Source organism: Enhydra lutris, unplaced genomic scaffold (assembly GCF_002288905.1).
Source record: "Enhydra lutris kenyoni isolate GAN:26980312 unplaced genomic scaffold, ASM228890v2 scaffoldscaffold6, whole genome shotgun sequence".
Lineage (NCBI taxonomy): Eukaryota > Metazoa > Chordata > Mammalia > Carnivora > Mustelidae > Enhydra > Enhydra lutris.
Window position 1 is genome coordinate 23836969 of NW_019154090.1, and position 20963 is coordinate 23857931.

The window sequence follows — 20963 nt, forward strand, 5'->3', positions numbered from 1 at the left end:
GCTTATAGGTTTGTTTTTTCATTTCTACATAAATATATTATATACTCGGTCCTTAACACTCACATTTTTCACTCAGCAATATGATTTGGAGTTCTACCTATACAAATGCACATAGACAAATAGACCTACCTCATTAAAAAAATACTATCTTACTGTTTCCTGTTGTATGGCTTTAGATAGCTTATTTAATTGTAGATAGCTTATCGATGGATGTTTTGATGGTTTTCAGGTTTTGCTGCCACAAACAATGCTACAATGACTATTCTTGTGTGAATAAAAATGGATTCAGAGAAATGACTTGTAAGACTGATAGCTACACATATTTTGAATTTCAATAGATGCTGACAAATTTTTCTCCCAAAAATGTGCCTGTTTAGATTTCCACCAATGTTGTGTGAGAGCTTTAGATTTACATCTAGAAGTAGCCTATGTGCTTCTTCCTGAATCAAAGCTTAAAGTCCCAGTTTAAGGGTTCACTGGGATCCTAAGGGATGGTCGCTGGGATCATCCAGGCCCTGAGCTCCCCTCCACAGTATGTGAGTGGACAAGCTGAGTGTTGGGAAGGATGAACACAGACTAGGGTCAGTCTATCCCCCCATGAGCCAGCTGGTCACCCAGGTAACACAACCCTCTCCAAGGAAAAGACAAGGCTACTTTGGGAGGGAGTGAGCTCCTCATCACTAGAAGTGTCCAAGTGGAGGTTTGGTATCAACAAATGCTTTGAGAATTTATTCTGTGCCAAATTTGGGGCTGGGTGTCTTGACTCAGAGATGTGTCAGACCCATTTCCTGCCTTCCCAGAGCTTGATAATCATGGAGAAAATACACAAGTAAACCGTGATAATTCTGTCTACTAAGTATTTAGCTGGACTTCCTTTTCTGACAATATCTGGTACTTCCTGCTACATAAAACATGGAAATGCCAGAAACAAAAACAACAAACATCCTTTTAAATGCACAAGTGAACCTGCAAAAGTTCAGGTTTTAACAGATCTTTGGGGAGATGAAGACTTGGATTTACATGAAGTTTGGGTTTAGAACTGAGACACTTTGAGTGCTACACTCACAGTGAAAGATTAGACTAGAAGAAAACAAACTTCTGACTACTAGCAAAGGAGATAAAAAGATATGCGTCCATCTTGACCTGGTCTTTGGGTGGGGGAAAGAAACTATCTCTCAAGAATTTGAAACCACATGCCTGCTCTCAGTGAGTCTGGGGCTCATATTTATATCACTTGCATGGCTGGGAATCCCCAATGCTGAGAAATTAACATAAAAGGAGACCTACTCCAAAACCATCTCTCAGATATCTAATAGAAAGAAATGGAAATCCTCTTTGGATCTCTCCCACACCCAATTGCAGGCTACACAGAATTCCTATATATAAAGTCCTTCCAAATACTAGCTAATAATCCACAAGGAAGCAATCCACCATGAGTAAGATCCAGTAGACACAACAAATCAGACTGCCAAAAACTTCAGGTACCAGAATTATCAGATAGTGATTATTAAGTGCAGCTTAAAGACAGCTGTTAAGTGCTTTGGGACTATAGGAAAAGAACTGACTCCCAGATACAACCAAACTAACCAAAATGAACAGGAACACATGAGACAATTATCCTTGCCCTCAGACTGAAACCCATTTGGCACTAGCATAGATATTTGGAGTTTAAAGTGGCCTTATCTAGTTTGACACAAATGTCTGAGTATCAATAAGTAGAACCTGGGCTGGAAATAAAGATCTGAGAGTCACCAAAATATAAGTGGCAGTTAAAGCCACTTATATTTTTAGGAAAATTTTAAAAAAGATTTTACTTATATATTTTTCAGAGAGAGAGAGAACAAACAGAGGGAGAAGTAAGCTCCCATCTGAACAAGGAGCCCAATGTGGAACTCGACCCCAGGACCATGAGATGATGACCTGAACTGAAGGCGGATGCTTAACCAACTGAGCCACCCAGGTATCCCTGGTTAAGAACTTTTGATTACAGGTACCTAAAGACCCAGCTCAAATTGGATTAAACTAGAAAAGAAATTGGTTGTATTGTTTAGCTATAATTGCCTTCAGGCAAGGCTTGATCCAGTGTCTCAAATAATGGAACTAAGATCCAGTCTTTTCTGATTTTTCCAAAACACTTCCTAGGAGTTGGCTTAATTCTTGACAGGCTCTCTCTTTGTGACCACATGCTAGTGTAGGGAAATGGCTCTGCCTTGGCCCCTGGTGACCTCGCATGTATTCATTCACATAGGCCACACGGGCAAAAGTTTAAAAAGCTTATCTGAGTCTTGGCAGACTGTGACCTTCCCGGAAGATGAGAGGATGTGAGGCTTGTAAGACAGGCCATCTTCTACTTGCTTCCCTCTCTCCCCTGGAAGACTATCATGAGACAGTTTTCTCACCACTTCCCAGGTTCTGAGGAGCTATTGGAACTTTCTGCCCCACCCTACTCAGAAGGGAGCCGTAGAATATACAACTTGTTAATTGCAGTCTAGAACTGGCTCCTTGACAACAGGATGCCCACAACTTGTGTTGTAATTGCCCAGCTTCTTTTGATTCAGTGTCATCCTTTTTGGTGTGTGGAACAAAGATCATTGGGAGCTGGCTGTTCTTGCTGTGTATGTGAGTAATGAACTAGTTAAATTGAAAAGTGGCTCATTGTATCTTTACCACTAGAATTAGTTAGGCCTTGGCATTTGCCTTGGCCTTATCTTGTCTTGTCTTGTACCTATAAACTGCCAGCTGCTTCTAGGTCTGGGTGCTTCCAAGCGCAAACCTGGCAGGAAAGAAAATTCCCATTTCCCTAAAGGGCTCAATGCAAAATTTCAGAATTGAAGGGTTTTGTTGTTGATGTTGTTGTTTTGTTTGTTTGTTTGTTTGTTGTTGTTGTTGTTGTTGTTTTAGCTCTTATTGACCCGATTTGGGTCATATGCTCATCCCTGAGCCAATCACTGTGGCTAGGGATTTGGAATGTGTTGGTTAGTTCGAGCCATTGAGAGCCCAACCCTGGAAATGAGGTTGAGGTCAATCCCATTCAAACTACATGGCTGAGAATTCAGGGTCCTGTTAGGAGAGGAGAAAGGAGAGGTGGAATGGAGGCCAAGAAGCAAAGCCCGCTATCCCTGTTTGCTTTGCCAGCCCAGGGAAGTCAGGAAGGGCACAAGGGGTCTGAATGCATAGTTGTGGAGGGTATGGCTCCAGAGGCGGGAGATAGATTCTGAAACAGGAAGCTGAGCAAGAGGAAACCGATCTTTAGCCCTAAGGCTGCAGGTCTAGTTTATATCTTGGTCTTGTTTTCCTAACAGGATGGCTTTTGCAACAGTGGGCATTTGTGGGTAGGGGACAGAAAGGAAATTGAGAGAGCTGAAGACACAGAGTCCCAGAAATCTGTCTTCAGGGCATTATGAAGGCCAGATTTCTAATTCCTTTTGGGTCCTTACAACACTTGGGGGCAACGGTTGAAGACGGAGCTGGTGTGGGTCTCCTTTTAGGTCTTACCAGACATCCCATCCAGGAACAAGAGGCAGCTGGTATAGGAGACAGGCGATGAGTACCCCAGTTTCTGGACCCAGTGCCACCACCACTGACTTGCTATGTGATCCTGGGGCAGGAGCTGCTCCTCTCTGAGACTTAGTTTCTCAGTCTGTACAATGAACTAGATCAGGCCTTTCCTACTTTTTCAATCTTAAGGATGCCTTCAGTTACTTTTCCCTACATGCCACTGCCTTCCATTCACCCTATTTATGAGTTGTTATTATTCATTTTTAAGTTTTTATATAGTTTGTTTTCTGATGAAATATCTACACAAACATAAGCAAATCAGTGCTGTATCTTTAACTCTTCTTTTTGTTTTTATAACAATTCTGTTTTGTTTTTTGTTTTTTTTTTCCCACTCCATTCTTATGTGTCTTCTGCTGACTTTCCTGAGTTCTTTCCTTCTCATCCAGGGCGTATCTTGCAAATCTCTGTTTGGGTTGATTTCTCTTTGCATGATCCAAGGAATTATAAATTTAATCAAACTCTGTTTTGCTAGTGCCAAAATGGGTTTCAGTCTGAGGGCAAGGATAATTGTCTCATGTGTTCCTGTACATTTTGGTTAGTTTTTCTCGAATTTCTGGCTTAGGTAATATTTCCTTCCTAGGGTAATGGACCTCTGTGACCATTTGTTCCTGCGGGAACAGTTAAGATGTCGTGAATGTCCTTGCCTTGTTGGTTATGTCTGTCATACATAATAGTGGCTGCTCATCAGGCCACCAGGAAGGAGAAAGTCCTCAGTCATGTTTAGATATTTTATATACTTGTTGATCTGAGATTGTTGCTCTACATTTCTGTCCCTCAAATTTGTGTTAATGAAAGCCTCATTGAACTGTCCTTCAGACTTTCTCAAGAGCCAGGGTCAGAGTGCCAGGGACAAGTTAGGGAGGGATTTAGGAAATGATTGATCATTTCCTAATACCTCTTGAATCCATTATCTTCTTTTGCCTGTTGGATGGCAGCACTCTCACTGGTCTCCTTGCTACCACCTTGACTTCTTCCAATCCATTCTTCACTCAGTGGCCAGAGGGGAATTTTAATTGCGATCACATTTCAATTCTACTTGAAACCCCATATCCAACTTAGCCTCATGGTTCACAAAGGCCATTTGACCCTTGCATATTTTTCTAGTCTCACCTCTTGCTCATTTTACTCCACACTGGCCTCCTGTATTGCAAACCCAATCCCCTCCTCCCCATACACACCATTTACCATTGTCAGTTCTCTTCTCATCTTTTAGGTCTCTGCTTAAATATTACTTCCTTGAACAGGCTTTTCTTGACTACCTCATCTAGTCAATAGTAGGTCCTCTGTTACTCATTGTCATTGGTCCTCGTCTGTTGCCCTCATAGGTCTAATCATACCCTCTAATTATTTTGTCTGACTGCTTCTATTTTGTATGACTCCCTGCCAGACTATAAACTCCAATACAGGTAGGATTGTGTCTTTCTCACCACCATTTGCCTTTTTCTTCCCATTCAGCATCCAATCACCTTTTGCCTTCACTCGAATGATCTCACCCAGCTGCCTTCAGGGTGTCCTGTCCTAAGACAAACAGTAAATTCATCATCTGAATTCTCACAGATCCTTTTCTCTTGCTGTCCTACACACAGCCAAGAGGCAGGTATGGGACCTAATCTTAATCCACCTCATGTTCTTTCTAAGAACATTGAATCTTAAATGACGCAATGCAAGACCTTAAAAACTAGTTAACGTTCACTCATACCACTGGTGGTACCTAGTTGACCTGAAAGGTGTCTCCTGCTACCTGGACCCTGTGTTGTTTACCTCGGTTTGACCATTCCGAGTCTGGTTCCCTAGTCTTCTCTTTGGTCCTGTGAGCTCCCACAAAGCCTCCTAGTTAACATCGTTAGTGTTGAAGATGGCCAGAATAGTTTGCTGTTTGGAATAAAATAAATGTATTGTATAGACTGTATCTTCACAGACTAGCACAGGACCTGGCAAAGGTAGGTGTTCAATAAATGTACCCAAGTGTGTGGCTTAAAGCTGGTTGCTTAATATCACAGAGCCTCGATTTCTTCCTCCTGTCCACATATCATCTGGGATCTCTGGGCAGAAATCATCTTGCTTGCTCCTTTATTGTCTCCTTCCTTTCAAGTCTCTATCCCTCCTTCTCAGCTACAACAACAAAACAACTCAACCCAACTCAACCCAAATTCCTCTCATTTTCTCAGGAAGAGCCACTTAACCACAATGTCTGGGCCTGATATTCGGATCCTGGTTATGTTGTTTACTAGCTGTGTGACCTTAAACAAATTAATAAACTTCCTTTGCCTCAGTTTCCTCATGTGCAGGTGATGATGGGAAATTACAGTAGCTGTAATAGTACATAGAGATAATGAGATAAAACATGTGAAACACTTAAAACGATGCTTAGCACACAGTAAGCACTGAATACTTGGTAGCTATTATTAGTATTTTCCTTTTTTTAAGATTTTATTTATTTATTTGAGAGAGACAGCATGAGGAGGGGGAGGGGCTTAGGGAGAGGGGGAAACAGGCTCCGTGCTGAGCAGGAAATCCAACTCAGGGCTTGATCCTGGGACCCTAGCTGAAGGTAGATGCTTAACCAAATGAGCCACTATTTTCATCTTTTTGTTGCATAAGCGACTGGATACCTATACCTTCAGGGTAATGTGCTTTGAAGTACAGTTCCTGAACCACCAGCATCAGAATACACTGGAGAGATGAACAGTGCAGGTTCCTGGGCTCCTTCTTGGACTTAGCAAATCACAGTTTTTAGGGCCGAACTAGGAAATTTACATTTGAAAAATATATCTCCCAAATGATTGCTCATTTTAAAAAAAGATATTGAGACATAACACACATGCAATAAAATTCACCCATTTAACGTGTATGACTCAGTGGTTTTGGTATATTTATAGAATGATACAATCTGACTTTAGAACATTTTCTACATCCTGAAAAGAAATCCTGTACTCATTAGCAGTCATTTCCTATTCTCTATCCCCTCAACCACCCCAACCTTAGACAACCACTAGTCTGCTTTCTGTCTTTATAGATTTATCTATTCTGGAAATTTCACATAAATTGAATTATATAATATGTGATCTTTTGTGTTTGGCTTATTTTAGCATGTTTTCAGGGTTCATCTATGTTGTAACATGTATCAACACTTTTTTTTTTTTTTTACTAAGGTATAGTTCACTGAATAGATAGATGTTTTCGGGGTTCATCTATGTTGTAACATGTATCAACACTTTTTTTTTTTTTACTAAGGTATAGTTCATTGAATAGATAGAGCACATTTTGTTTATCCATTCATAACAAACAGAATGGATATTTGTCTTGTTTCCACTTTTTAGGTATTATGAATAATAACTATGAACAAGCAATGGACAGTCATGTACAAGTTTTTGCGTGGATATATGTTTCATTTCTCTTGGATGTTAACTAGGAGTTGAATTGCTGGGCCACATGGGAACTCTAGGTTTAACATTTTGAGGAACTACCAAACCATTTCCAAAGTGGCTACTTTTACATTCCCACCAGGAGGGTTCCAATTTCTCTGCTTCCTTATCAATACTTGTTATTATCTGCCTTTCGTTATGGCCACCCCCATGGGTAAGAAGTAATATCTCATTGTGGTTTTGATTTGTATTTCCCTGATGACTAATAATGTTGGGCATCTTTTCACATCTTTATTGGCCATTTGTGTCTCTTTTTGGAGCTATGTCTTTTCCGACCCTTTGCCTATTTTTTTAAGCTTTTATTTTGAAGTAATCTCTACACCCAACCTGGGGTTCAAACTTACAACTCTGAGGTCAAGACTCACATGCTCCACTGACCAGGCACCCCAACCTTTGCCCATTTTTAGAATTTATTTATTTATGAGAGAGGGAGAGAGTCTGTGCGCACACATGAGCAGGTGTAAGGGCAGAAGGAAAGAGAAAAATCCTCAAGCAGACTCTCCCTGAGCACAGAACCTGACTCAGGGCTCTATCCCAGGACTCTGAGATCATGACCCAAGTGGAAATCAAGAGTCAGCCACTCTGGGGCGCCTGCATGGCTCAGTGGGTTAAAGCCTCTGCCTTCTGCTCAGGTTATGATCCCTGGGATTGAGCCCTGCATCAGGCTTTCTGCTCAGCGGGGAGCCTGCTTCCCCTCCCCCTCTCCCTGCCTGCCTCTCTGCCCACTTGTGATCTCCGTGTGTCAAATAAATAAATTAATTAATTTTAAAAAAAAAGAAAGAAAGAGTCAGCCGCTCAACTAACTGAACCACGTTAAGTGTCCTCTTCCATCCATTTTTAATTGGATTCTTTATCTTCTATTATTGAGTTATAAAAGTTCTTCATATATTCTGAATGAAAGTCCCTAATCAGATATGTGATTTGGAGATATTTTCTCCCATTCTGTGGGTTGTCTTTTTACTTCTTGATGGTTTCCTTTGGAGCACAAGTTTTTAATTTTGAAGAGACCCAATTTCTTTCTTTCTTTCTTTTGTTGTCTGTGCATTTGGTGTTGAATCTAAAAAACCTTGCCCAACTCAAGGTCATGGAGATTCACTCCTGGTTTTCTTCTAGGTGTCTCAGAGTTTTAGGTCTAATATTTAAGTCTATGATCCATGCAAACTCATATTTAGGAAGCACTAGTTTGGGTCTACCTATAATGGTTTTTCCCAAACACAATCCTCACCCTAAGAAGAATTTTTAAAAAAATATTCATCATAGCTTTATTCACAATGGCTAAAACCTAGAAACTTCACAAATATCCATTAATTGGTGAATGTACAGACAGGATATATCCATACAGAGGAATACAACTTAGCAATAAAAAAGCCCGAACTGGTGATAAACGTAGTAATCTGGATAGATTTAAGAATCCTTATGCTGCACAAAGGAATGTAGGCATTAAAGAGTTCCTTTAACGTTGTTAAAAATGTTAGCCCACCTATAGTGCCGGTGGTTGCCTGGGCTGAGGGTGGAGGTAGAGAGGTACTGCAAGGGGACCCAAGGGAAGTTGTGAGATAGTGGAAATGTGCTGTGTCTTGAATGGAGCAGTAGTTTCATTTGTATGTACATCTGTGAAAATGCATTTAATTGTACAGCTTATTTTTTTTTTTTTTTCGAGAAAGCACTTAGACTGCATCCCCTCCCGCTTACTCCTCCAAAGGAGGAGAAGAATGATCATCGATGGCAATTGGTCCTTGTGGAAACAACACCTAAAGGCAGCTTCAAGCTCAGGAGAGAACACTGCACCTCCTCCTTCTCCTCATGGCCTAAGGGGAATTTTTAAGCCTTCTGTTAGGATGATGTAAACAATAATGAAACAGTTAATGAATGTATATCAAGCACATGGTATGTGCTAACCATTTTATGTTGCATAATCTTGTTCAATCTTCATTATGTAGTTTGTGTTAGAATCACCTCCACTTTTCATGATGTAATAGCTTCACTCTATGATGTAATACATGGATCTCCTTTTATGTAAAAGAGGAAGCAATCTTTAGGAAGGAAGGCGATGTGGACTAAATAAGTTCATGTGTGTTAGAAGTACAGCACAGTGTTTGGCAGAACAGGGCTCAAAGGATGAGAGCGCCTCTTCCTATTCCTTCATGATTGCCTGTCCCACTGCAGACCTACCCCTCCCATTGGTCAAGAAAGCTATCAGCTCCAAGGCTCATTTTTGTATTCTCCTAGAATCCTGATCCCCCTTTTCCTTGTCTCATTATGATTTATGATCTTACTTTTATTTGTGTTATTCTTAAGACTATCACATCTCTTCAACTACTCTTCAAGTCTCACAAAGGCAGGAGGGCAGTTTTGTCACTTCAATATTCCCCAATACCCAATATATAGCCAGGGGATATAGTGATTTTTTTTTTTTTTTTTTTTTTGAAAGAGAGACAGTGAGAGAGAGCATGAGAGGGGAGAAGGTCAGAAGGAGAAGCAGACTCCTTGTGGAGCTGGGAGCCCAATGCGGGACTCAATTCAGGGACTCTGGGATCATGACCTGAGCCAAAGGCAGCCACTTAACCAACTGAGCCACACATGCACCTGACATAGTGATCTTTTAAAAAATATACACTTGGGGCGCCTGGGTGGCTCAGTGGGTTAAGCCGCTGCCTTTGGCTCGGGTCGTGATCTCAGGGTCCTGGGATTGAGCCTCGCGTCGGGCTCTCTGCTCAGCGGGGAGCCTGCTTCCTCCTCTCTCTCTGCCTGCCTCTCTGCCTGCTTGTGATCTCTCTCTGTCAAATAAATAAATAAAATCTTTAAAAAAAAATAAAAAATAAAAAATATACACTTGACTACACCACTTTAAGCACCATTGGAAGTTTAAAATCCTCCAATGGTACGTGGATTACACTTTGAATAAAGTCGAAATTCCCAGCCATGGCAAACAGGTCCCTACCTGATTGGCGACTATCTGCTTCTCCACCCACACCTTCTACTACTCTCTCCACTTGGAACATACTTGTTTTCTTTCCCAAACACATCTTTCTGTTTCCTGAATCAGAGTCTGTTTCTTCCATTTGTCAGCTCTGATTAGTTTCTCACCCTTTGGGTCTCAGCTCAAATGTCACCTCTTCCCAGAGCCTTCCCTGACGGCCCTGTCCAGTGTTACCAACACACTTCTACCAAGTTATGCTTTTTAAAAAGATTTATTTATTTGAGAGAGTGAGTGAGCACACCAGTGGGAGGTGGGGTAGAGGGAGAGGAAGAAGCAGACTCCCCGCTGAGCAGGGAGCCCAAGATAGGGTTGCATCCCAAGACCCAAGGATCACAACCTGAAGGGAAGACAGCCACTTACCAATTGAGCCCCCCACCAAGTTATTCTTTTTTTTTATTTTTTTAAAGATTTTATTCATCTATTTGAAGGACAGAGATCACAAGTAGGCAGAGAGGCACACACAGAGGGAGAGGAAGGGAAGCAGGCTCCCTGCCAAGCAGAGAGCCTGACGTGGGGCTCGATCCCAGGACCCTGGGATCATGACCTGAGCCAAAGGCAGAGGCTTTAACCCACTGAGCCACCCAGGCGCCCCGTCCACCAAGTTATTCTTGATCATACAAACTGTTTCATCTTATTCACAGATCTGAAATTTCCTTCTATATTTTATTTTATTTTTTAAAAAGATTTTATTTATTTATTTGACACAGATAGAGAGAGATCACAAGTAGGCAGAGAGGCAGGCAGAGAGAGAGGAGAAAGCAGGCTCCCTGCTGAGCAGAGAGCCCAATGTGGGGCTCCATCCCAGGACCCTGAGATCATGACCTGAGCTGAAGGCAGAGGCTTTACCCACTGAGCCACCCAGGCGCCCCCTTCTATATTTTATTTGATATTAATTTGATATTATTATAGCTAACACTTAAGCACTCACAATAAGCACTTTTCATACATTAATTAAGTGGTGTGTTACTTAAAGCTTATCAATGATCTCTCCAAAGTCCAAAACTTTGATTTGTAGTGCTTATTAATTTCTGTGTGTAAACACTCTCCTCGGAGAGGGTTTTTAAGCTACCAACCTGAAGTTCCTGAACACCAGTTTGGGAACTAAGGGGCAGTAGCACACCATTATACAGCATGTGCCACAGTATATTACTAGTGATAAGTAACCTCAAGAGCACAAATAAAAAATGTAGTAAAATAAGAAGTAATGAGTTTTTAGTATTTATTACCTTTAGTATTGTAAGTCTATATAATTTAATTCTTGATAATTATGTTAAAAAGCAACTAGCAAAATTTCTAAGCATTCCTTAATCGGTTCTAGTGACTCCATAGGGACCCGCAGGCTAACAATCAGCATATTTTTCAGATGAAGTACCTGAGGCACAGAACACAGAAAAGTTAAGCAACTCGTTCAAGGCTGCAGAGCAAATAAACCTATCTACTCCTCCAAAATATATCTTCAGAACCCAATATAGTGCCTGGCATACAAGTGGTGTTCATTAAACAAGTGTAGAATACATAAGTGAATAAAAGGAGGGGCGCCTGGGTGGCCCAGTGGGTAATGTGTCTGTCTGCCTTCTGCTCAGGTCATGATTCCAGACTCCTGGGATCCAGCCCCATGTCCGGCTCTCTGCTCAGTGGGAGCCTGCTTCTTCCTCTCCCTGCCACTCCCCCTGCTTACTCTCTCTGTCAAATAAATAAATAAAATCTTAAAAAAAAAAAAAAAAAACAAACTTTAAAAACATAAAAGGGAAACATCCGAACATTAAAAGCATTTACACAACTGCTCGCTTCCGCAGCACATTTACTTTAAAAAAAAAAAGGCATTTCCACAAGAGTAATATTAACAACTCTTCAAAACTTGCTCATTATCTTAGGAAGATAACGCCTTCACTGGTCTACTTCCCACAGCACCCAGGGCTTTTACAGTACACCTGCGATCTTAGGAGACGTTGCCCAACCTTACGCTGGGAGCTTGAGACGCCCCGCTCTACGTCGTCCCGCCCCCATCTCGCAGCAAGGCTTCCTGGGAGCGGTAGTCCCCACTCTGGGTGTTCCAGCGGCAGCCGCAAGGCGCGCTTAGCCGCGGAACTACAGAAGGTGGCGCACAGGTCGCGAGACTTTTCCGCCTCGCGTTTCCCTCCCGCCTGCGCGCCCGCCCCAGGTATCATGGCGGCTCCCTTGGCTCTGGTGCTGGTGGTGGCCGTGACCGTGCGGGCGGCCTTGTTCCGCTCCAGTCTGGCCGAGTTCATTTCCGAACGGGTGGAGGTGGTGTCCCCACTGAGCTCTTGGAAGAGAGGTGAGGCCACTGGCTAGAGTAGGTGGCCAGGCTCCGCCTGTGCTCTCCTGGCCTCAGTGAATGGGAGGCGGGGGCAGTGGCCTCAAGCTCAAGATTCTAAGGGAACTGACCCGTTCTGGCGACGTCGGAGAGGGCGGGAGGGCGGGGCCTGAGGGCGGGGCTGCCAGAGGGAGGGGTCGTGGGACTGTGGGGCGAGCTTTGGGCCTTAGGGGCAGGCACACCTGAGCTTTGGGGAGCTGAGGGGGTGTGTCCCCCTCTGGTCCGGAGCAGAGGGGCGTGGTCTGAGGAAGGCTAGGTTTAAGAAAAGGGAATGGTCAATGGAGTGGGATTTGCCGAGGGGTTTGGGATTTGATGAGGGACCGCATGTGGTGCTCCCGGGGGTATGGTATGGTGTGTGAAGGGGGCCCCCAAGTGAGGGGAACAATCTTGCCTAAGCGAGTAGAGTGTGTGACTGTGCTTAGACTCCTGTTTTCAGTTTGGAACTTGCAGTGCAGCATTTCTTACTGTTTCTTAAGTTCTTCCTCAGGCGCAATTTTCTACGAGCGCCTCCAATGAGATAGAGTTTGTGCTGAAGGATCCACAGACTAGTAGGGGAGACAGTTGTAATCCTTTTTGAAAAATGTTCTTCCTTTGTACATCCAGTTCCTTGACTGGAGTTTCAGCTGTGAAGAAAATGCCCCTCTCCTTTTCCAGTTTCCTGAGGATGTGGGCTCTGAGCTAACTGTTGAATGTAGAATTTGGAAAGGGAGATTAGAGAAAGGAGAGTTCCAGGTAGCAGAAGGTAAACAGGATCAAGAAAATGTTGAAGAGTGTGAAATGTACAAAATGGGGTAGTAATGGGGTATGGGTTAGGGACAGAATTTAAAGATTTTTTAAAAAACTTTTTTACTGAAGTACAATATACGTACAATGCACATATAGTAAGTGTAGGGCTCAATGAATTTTTACAAACTGTGTATACTCATGTAGTCAGCATCCAGATCGAGAAACAGAACATTACAGAAGTGACAGCACCCCAGAAATACTGTTTGTGTCCTTGAGCTTTGTAGTTTAAAAAAAAATTTTTTTTTAAGATTATTTATTTATTTATTTATTTGACAGACAGAGATCACAAGTAGACAGAGAAGCAGGCAGAGAGAAAGGGAAGCAGGCTCCCTGCTGAACAGAGAGCCCGATGTGGGGCTTGATCCCAGGACTCTGAGATCATGACCTGAGCTGAAGGCAGAGGCTTATCCCATTGAGCCCCCCAGCCACCACCCCCCCCCCCCCCGCCAAATTCTTTTTAAAGATTTATTTATTTGACAGAAAGTGCTTGCAAGCAGGCACAGGGAAAGGGAGAAGCAGTCTCCCCTCTGAGCAGGGAGCCGGGTGCAGGGCTCGATTCCAGGACCCCGGAATCATGACCTGAGCTGAAGGCAGGCACTTAATGACTGAACCACTCAGGCGCTCCTTTTTAATTTTTTTTTTAAGATTTTATTTATTTATTTGAGAGTGAGTGAGAGAGAGCATGGGCAGGGGAAGGAGCAGAGAGAGAGGGAGAAGTAGACTCCCCTCTGAGCAGGGAGCCCAACTGCAGGCCATTCCAGGACTGCAGGATCATGACCTGAGCCAAAGGCAGACGCTTAATTGACTGAGCCACCCAAGCACCCATATCCTTGAACTTTAAATACTAGAGTTTTATTCCATAGACATTTTTGAATGGGGGAATGGGATAATGAATGGTTGTTTTATGAATAATTCAAACTTAGGTTTCTAAAAATACTGTATATTAAAGACTGTGGTAAGCCTCTTTTATCCTCCAGTTATTCTCTGTGTTAGATGGTGTTCTTTCCCCCATTTTACAGATGAGGAAACTGAAATTTGGAGAAGTTAAGTAATATGCCCAGGTTTTCCAGTTGACAAATGGTAATAAAGGTAGTAGTAATTCTTCTGTGTGATGGTGAGAGCTTAGATTTGATAATCCTTGAATATAATGTGTGCATATAATAATTTGTTGAACAAACTAAATTGTTTGTGTTGAAGCCACTTGGTTCCTGCTTTCTTCTAGATACCAGAAGCCCCAGGGCAATATTAGGCCCTCCTTCCTCTGTTCTCTTAGCACTTTATACATACCTCTATTGAGAGCATTTCTCACTTTTTATCGTAATTATTTGTTTATATCTGGTTTCTCCACTGTACTGTGAGTTCCTTGAGAGCCAGAACTGTTTTATTCATTCCTGAATCCTTTGTGCCTGGCATAGAATAGTTGCATCATTACTTTTGAACAAATCCTGAAGAAAAGAAAAGATAAGCTCTGGTTGCATATAGGATGGACAGGGTGAAGGGTCTCAAGATGAGGCAATGTAGTATGGTGATTAAGAGCACAGGGTCTGCAGTCTTTTTTTTTTTTTTTCTTAAGTAGGCTCCATGCCCAGTGTGGAGTCCAACACAGAGTTTGAACTCAACACCCTGAGATCAAAACCTGAGCTAAGATCAAGAGTTGGACACCTAACTACTGAGTCACCCCGGTGCCCCAGGTCTGGGATCTTTAAAAGGGTTTAAATCTTTTCTTCCTTTGCCATTTACATTGGTGTGATCCCCAACATCAGTTTTCTCATCTGGAAAACAGGAAGTTATAATATGTACCCTGTTAAATGAGATAATCCATGTTGAAGCTCTTAGCACGATCTTGAAAGCCAAAATAGCTAATTCTAGGAATTTGAATTTAAATAATAGAACAGTTGTGATATTGACTGAAATAGGTGAGTCAGAAAGGACATCAGTAAGTGTTTGATGTGTGTATGAGGTTTAGTATGATATTCAAAGGTTTAGGTCTGGAGCTTGGGGCCAGTGTCAGAGCTAGAGAGAGATTTGGTAGAAACCCATCTGAATCTGATTGGCTCAGGATAATTGTTTGTCCTGTTTTAAACAGGAATAGTGGGTAGAGGGATGGTACAACATCTGTAAGTATCACTTATCTTCAGAGTATACTTTAAGATGGGATATTTTAAAAAGCAAGTGATTGAATTTAACCCTAAAAGGCAGACATTGAAAAAATATTGATGTAGGAGCCCTTCTGGTTTCACATGACACTCATTCATTCATTTCACATGAGTTTTTTGAGTACCCAGTTGTTTGGGTGAAGGGCTGTGGATCCAAGTAGATTTTGGTTGGCAGACTGATTTTTGTTTTCCTAAGAGAAATAGAGTGCGTGCATTAGTGGAGGTGGGGAGGGGCAGAGGGAAAGGAGAGAGAGAATCTTAAGCAGGCTCCACACCTAGTGTAGAGTTGAGCTTGGGGCTTGATCTCATGACCCTGAGATCATGACCTGGCCCAAAATCAAGAGTGGGATGCTTAACTGACTGGGCCACCCAGGTGCCCCTCATGGACTGATTTTTTTTTTTTTTTAAGATTTTATTTATTTATTTGACACAAAGAGAGAGACCACAAATAGGCAGAGAGGCAGGCAGAGGGAGAGGGGGAAGCAGGCTCATTGCTGAGCAGAGAGTCTGACATGGGGCTCCATCCCAGGACCCTGAGATTATGACCTGAGCTGAAGGCAGAGGCTTAACCCACTGAGCCACCCAGGTGCCCTGATCTAAGCATTCTAGATATGTTTAAGAACTATTTTAATCACCACAATGACCCTAAGCTGTAAATGGCCCTGCATGTGAATACCCTATTTTATAGATGAGAAAATGGAAGCACAGAGAGATTAAGTCACATAGTGTTTAATGTGAATAACTTGAATAACTGGCAGTCTTTAGACATTGCTGTTCCACCAGAGTTTACTCTATACCATCTTGTATAGTAATCTGTTGGAAATACTTTTGGAACTTTTTTTTTTTTTTTTAAATCATATTTTGGTCTTTCTTCAGCCTTGACCTAGTGATTAGGAATCAGTATAGGCTTAGCCTTGTGAGTTCAGGGTAGATCCAAAGCCATTAACTCTTATTTAGAAACCTACCTCCAGTGTAGCCATGAGGGTCAGGGTCAGGGTCAGGAAGAACACTTCTGATAGCACTACTTAAAAAAAAAAAAAAAAAATCAAACCTCTATTGTTGAAATGGAGAATTAGTAAACCACACACAATAGTGTGTTACAGACTGAATTATTAGAAGGCAAACACTTTTGTACCCATCATTCAAATCAAGAATCAGAACTTTGCTACTTACTCCAAAAGCCTTCTATATGCCCCATCCCAGTCACAGCCCCCCCCTTCATTAAGTAACTGTTATCCTGACTTTTATATTATAGTCATGACATCTTTACATTCTTTTCATTTTATTGCTCAAATAAGTGTCCCTAGTTACTATAGCTTAGTCTTGCCCTGAAACAAAAATTTTTATATATGTTTTAAGTCTCCTTTAACCATTAAGGTTCCCATCCATGCCATCCTTTTCTTACCTGTTAAAGAACCCAGACTGTTTGACCTGTAGTTCCCTATAGTTTGTGTTTGACTGATTGTATATTCATGGTACAGTTTATCATGTTCTTGCATCCTCTGTATTTCCTGCAAGTTGGCAGCTGGATCCAGAGACTGGATACCGCTACTTTTTTTTTTTTTTTTTTTTAGCCTGTTACTTGAGATAATTTTAGAATTACAAAACATTTGCAAAGATAGTACAGAAAGATCCATAAACCAGCTTCCTATAATGTTTACATGCTGCATAATCATGGTACAGTGTTTAAGACTAAGAGAATAACATTGTTCTAATACCACTGAACAAGCTGTAATTGTTCAGAGTTTACCATTTTTCCTACTGTTCTTTTTTGTTCCAGCATCTGATTCAGGATGCCATATTGTCTTTAGTGTTGTGTTTCCTCATTCTTCTCCCATCGGTGAGAGTTCCTCAGCTTTTCCTTATCTTTTATGACCTTGACACTTCTGAAACATACTGGCCAGGTATTTTGTAGAATGTCCCCCAACTTGGGTTTATCTCATGTTTTCTCTTAGTTAGATTGAGATCACAGATTTTGGAGAAGAATCCCATTGAAGTGATGTGATCCTCTCAATGTATTGGATTGGGGGTATATCATATTGCAATTTCTTATTACTGGTGATGTTATCCTTAATCCCTTGATTATGATAGTATCTGCCTGATTTCTCCATTGTAAAATTACTCTCCCTTTTTAATCTGTAAATATTTGGGGGCGGTATGTAGGGGTTCTGTAAATATCTTGTTTCTCTTTAAGTTTTTGCCCACTGCTTTTTGCACTTATGGGTTGATCTGCCTGCACCAGTCATCACTGTGGTGTTCTAATGGTGACTTTTCTATTTCCCTCATTCCTTCTTCATTTATGAGTTGAAATTCTTCTGCAAGAAAGAGTTGTCCCTTCTTCCATATTTATTCAGTCATTTAGTTTATATCTGTATGGATTCATAGGTATTTATTTTATTTTCTGGATTATAATCTATATTATCTTTATTTTAATGCTCAAATTGTTCCATCTTTGGCTATTGGGACACTTTCTGCAACCACAAGATGCTTTCTTTAGGCTTAGCTTTTATTTTCCGTTGTTTAGCCATGGAATGGAATGGAATGGAATGGAATGGAATGGAATGGAATGGAAGAAGTGGAATCAACCACTTCTCCAAGAAGCCCTGGTTTCTTTTATGGGAGAATGTTACTTAGAAAGCAAGAGGTGGATGCTAGGTGTGTTCATTGCTATGGGAATGACACTGTATCTTGGACCTTCTGGACTAGAAATATAAGGATACCACTTCTTTTGAACAAGCTGAATGCATGTCCTTCTTGACATTATGGGAAGCTCAAAGACGTTTGTCTTATGCTAGATGATATGCTTTTATGATCACCCATAGGAAGAGTATATCAAGGTAACTAAGACTTTTTGCTTCATGGGATTTGTCAGTTAAGAGTTGAGACACTTTATTGGGGTGCCTGGCTGGCTCAGTCAGTAGTAGAACATGAGAACTCTTGATCTTGGGGTTGTAAGTTCAAGCCCCATGTTGGGTGTAGAGATTATTTAAAATAAAATCTTAAAAAGTTGAGACACTTCATTAAAAAAAAACAAACCCTTATATTTTAGACTGGTTGGCAATAATTAGTTTTTGTGGTCAACTATTCTGAAATATTAGTTGTTAGATAAGAATCCCATGAAGCAGAAATTTTATTCAATTTCTCTGCACTTTTCACAGGTGTTATTTTACGGGTACTTTAAGAAGAATAGCTTAAAGCTATGGGTTCTTTGTGTTGTTGTTTATTGAGTGTTTTGGTTTTTTCCCCAAACAGATATTTTATGAAACCTATTTTAAAATTTTTCCCAATAAAATATTATCAGGACTTTGTTATATATGTTAGAATTGGGGGGCCCTGGTTATTCTTTTATGCATGAGTAGGTTCACTTTTATATTCTAGAGGGTTTTATTACTCTGTAACTCAGATGTTCCCAATGTACCGTGGACCATGCCAAAGTTTTCAATTATGTGCACCAAAATAAGGACATTATGAAAAGTTTATTATAAAGATCATTGTATTCAGGTGAAAATATTTTGAGTTTATTCTCTTCCTTTAATGTTTAATTTAATGTTATAGATGGTGGTAGTAAATGGCAGGGGTTTCTTAAAAAATGTTTTTACATGAAGTTGACTCTTCCCTCGGATCAATTAAGTAATATGAGATCATATTTAATCATCAAGATAGTAGAGCTGCATTCCAAGTACTTGCCAGAGAACACATTAACAAATTTGCAGGTGTACAATATCCAGCAAAAGCATATCTGAGAGAAGTTACATTTTAGACAATTGCCTGAAAAGTATACAGTCTGTTCTTCTAGCTACATACAGAAGAATCTGTTCCCTCTGGATTAAACCAGTGGAGAGTGATGTCCCTGGATAGCATCTTGCTGGTCCTCTGTTGAGTTGCTTTTACTGCTCTGTGGTGGGATGCCTTTGGGTTAAGTGGGGATTTATCCTGTGAAGTGGCCTGATGAATCATGTCCTTGGGTCTCCAGTAAAGCTGTTAGTGAAGGGTTTAATAGTTGTGTTACACAGCAACCTCTTTATGTGGCTCCTTGGGGGAAGTTTCTTTTTGGTCCTAATATAAGGACCAGTTATAGCTGTCTTGAGCAATGGAGTTTGTTTTATTTTACAGCCCATATGAACTGTGTAACTGATTAAATTTCCTTCTAGGGAGGGTCCATAAAGTTTAAAGCCATAATTAAGGCCCACTCACTATAAATACATAGGTTTTTTGGAACAGGCTTTGTAACTTTGATTTTACCTATCATTGAATAGCTAATTCAATCACAGGTTTCAAAAATCAAAGGTGCAAAAGGCTATATGATTAAAAGGCACCTTTCCATACCACTTTTTTTTTAAAGATTTTATTTATTTATTTGACAGACAGAGATCACAAGTAGGCAGAGAGGCAGGCAGAGAGAGAGGGAGAAGCAGGCTCCCCGCTGAGCAGAGAGCCCGACATGGGGCTCGATCCCAGGACCTTGAGATCATGACCCGAGCTGAAGGCAGAGGCCCTAACCCACTGAGCCACCCAGGCGCCCCACCATATGACTTTCTTAGAACCATCCAGTTGTGTTCCCTGGAAGGACCAGTTTCTTATTATATCAGTTTCTTATGCGTACTTCTGAGATATTTTAGGCATATATAAGCTCATACATTTTGCAGGTTTTTGTGTGTCTATTTTATATTTTTTCTTATCCTTCATTCAGTTTCTTTTAAAATTAATTTTCCTATTTCTTTCTAATAATTATGAAATAATGCACATTGCTAGTGATTCAGAAAATGAAGAAAAGGTAAACCACACATCTTCTGTAATCTTATCAACAGAGATGATCGCTGTATTTTTTTTAAGATTTTATTTATTTGTCAGAGAGAAAGAGCACAAGCAGGAGGAGTGGCAGGCAGAGGGAAAGGGAGAAGCAGGCACTGAGCAAGGAGCCAGTTGTGGGACTCAACCTGATCCAAAGGTAGACGCTTAACCGACTGAGCCACTTATATTTTTAAATTTTTATTTATTTTATTTAATGTCTGAATTTATGTTTATGTGGAGGCATTTCTCACTGAATACATATTTTCTCTCAATTAAATGGGTTAATGCTTATAAATATTTAAAATAAAATTCAATCATATTGACATGCTATGTTATGTCCTGCTTTTCATTTAAGAGTATTTCATGGACATCTTTCTTTTCATAAATGAATATCTGTAAGGTACTTTTTAATTTTAACTCTTAATTTTGCGATAGTTTTAGATTTTCAAAAAGTTACAAAAATAGTACAGAGAATTCCTGTTTACCCTTCCCTTAGCTTCTTCTAATGTTAACACCCTGTATAACCATAGTACACTGACCTAAACCAGAAGATTAACATTCATGCAGTACTAATAACTAATCTATTATTAGAATTTTATTAGTTGGACTACTAATGTCTTTTTTATGGTCCAAGATTCAGTCCATGATCCCACACTGCATTCAGTTTTTATGTATCCTTAGTCTCTTCCAATCTGGGACACTTCCTCAGACTTAATATTTCCTTCCTTTCCTTTTCCTTCCTTCCTTCCTTCCTTTTTCCCTCCCTCCCTCCCCCTTTCTCTCTTTCTTTCTTCCTTTCGTTCTGATCTTTCAGTTCTTTCTTTCTTTCTAGAACACACACACACACACACACACACACACACAAGCCGAGGAGGGAGGGACAGAGAATCTCAAATAGACTCCCTGCTGAGCACAGAGTTGGCCTGGAGCTC

The 20963-nt window shown here is 40.9% G+C and overlaps 1 protein-coding gene across 1 annotated transcript in view; it reads left to right on the forward strand.

Annotated features, from left to right (window-relative positions):
- Nucleotides 1-12126: 12126 nt before the first annotated feature.
- Nucleotides 12127-20963, forward strand: part of LOC111141699 (phosphatidylinositol glycan anchor biosynthesis class U) — an 89633-nt gene continuing 80796 nt past the window's right edge. The window contains exon 1 of the mRNA XM_022494466.1: nt 12127-12259. Coding sequence (XP_022350174.1) covers nt 12130-12259 — 130 coding nt within the window. The 5' untranslated portion in view covers nt 12127-12129. The remainder of the gene's footprint in view (nt 12260-20963) is intronic.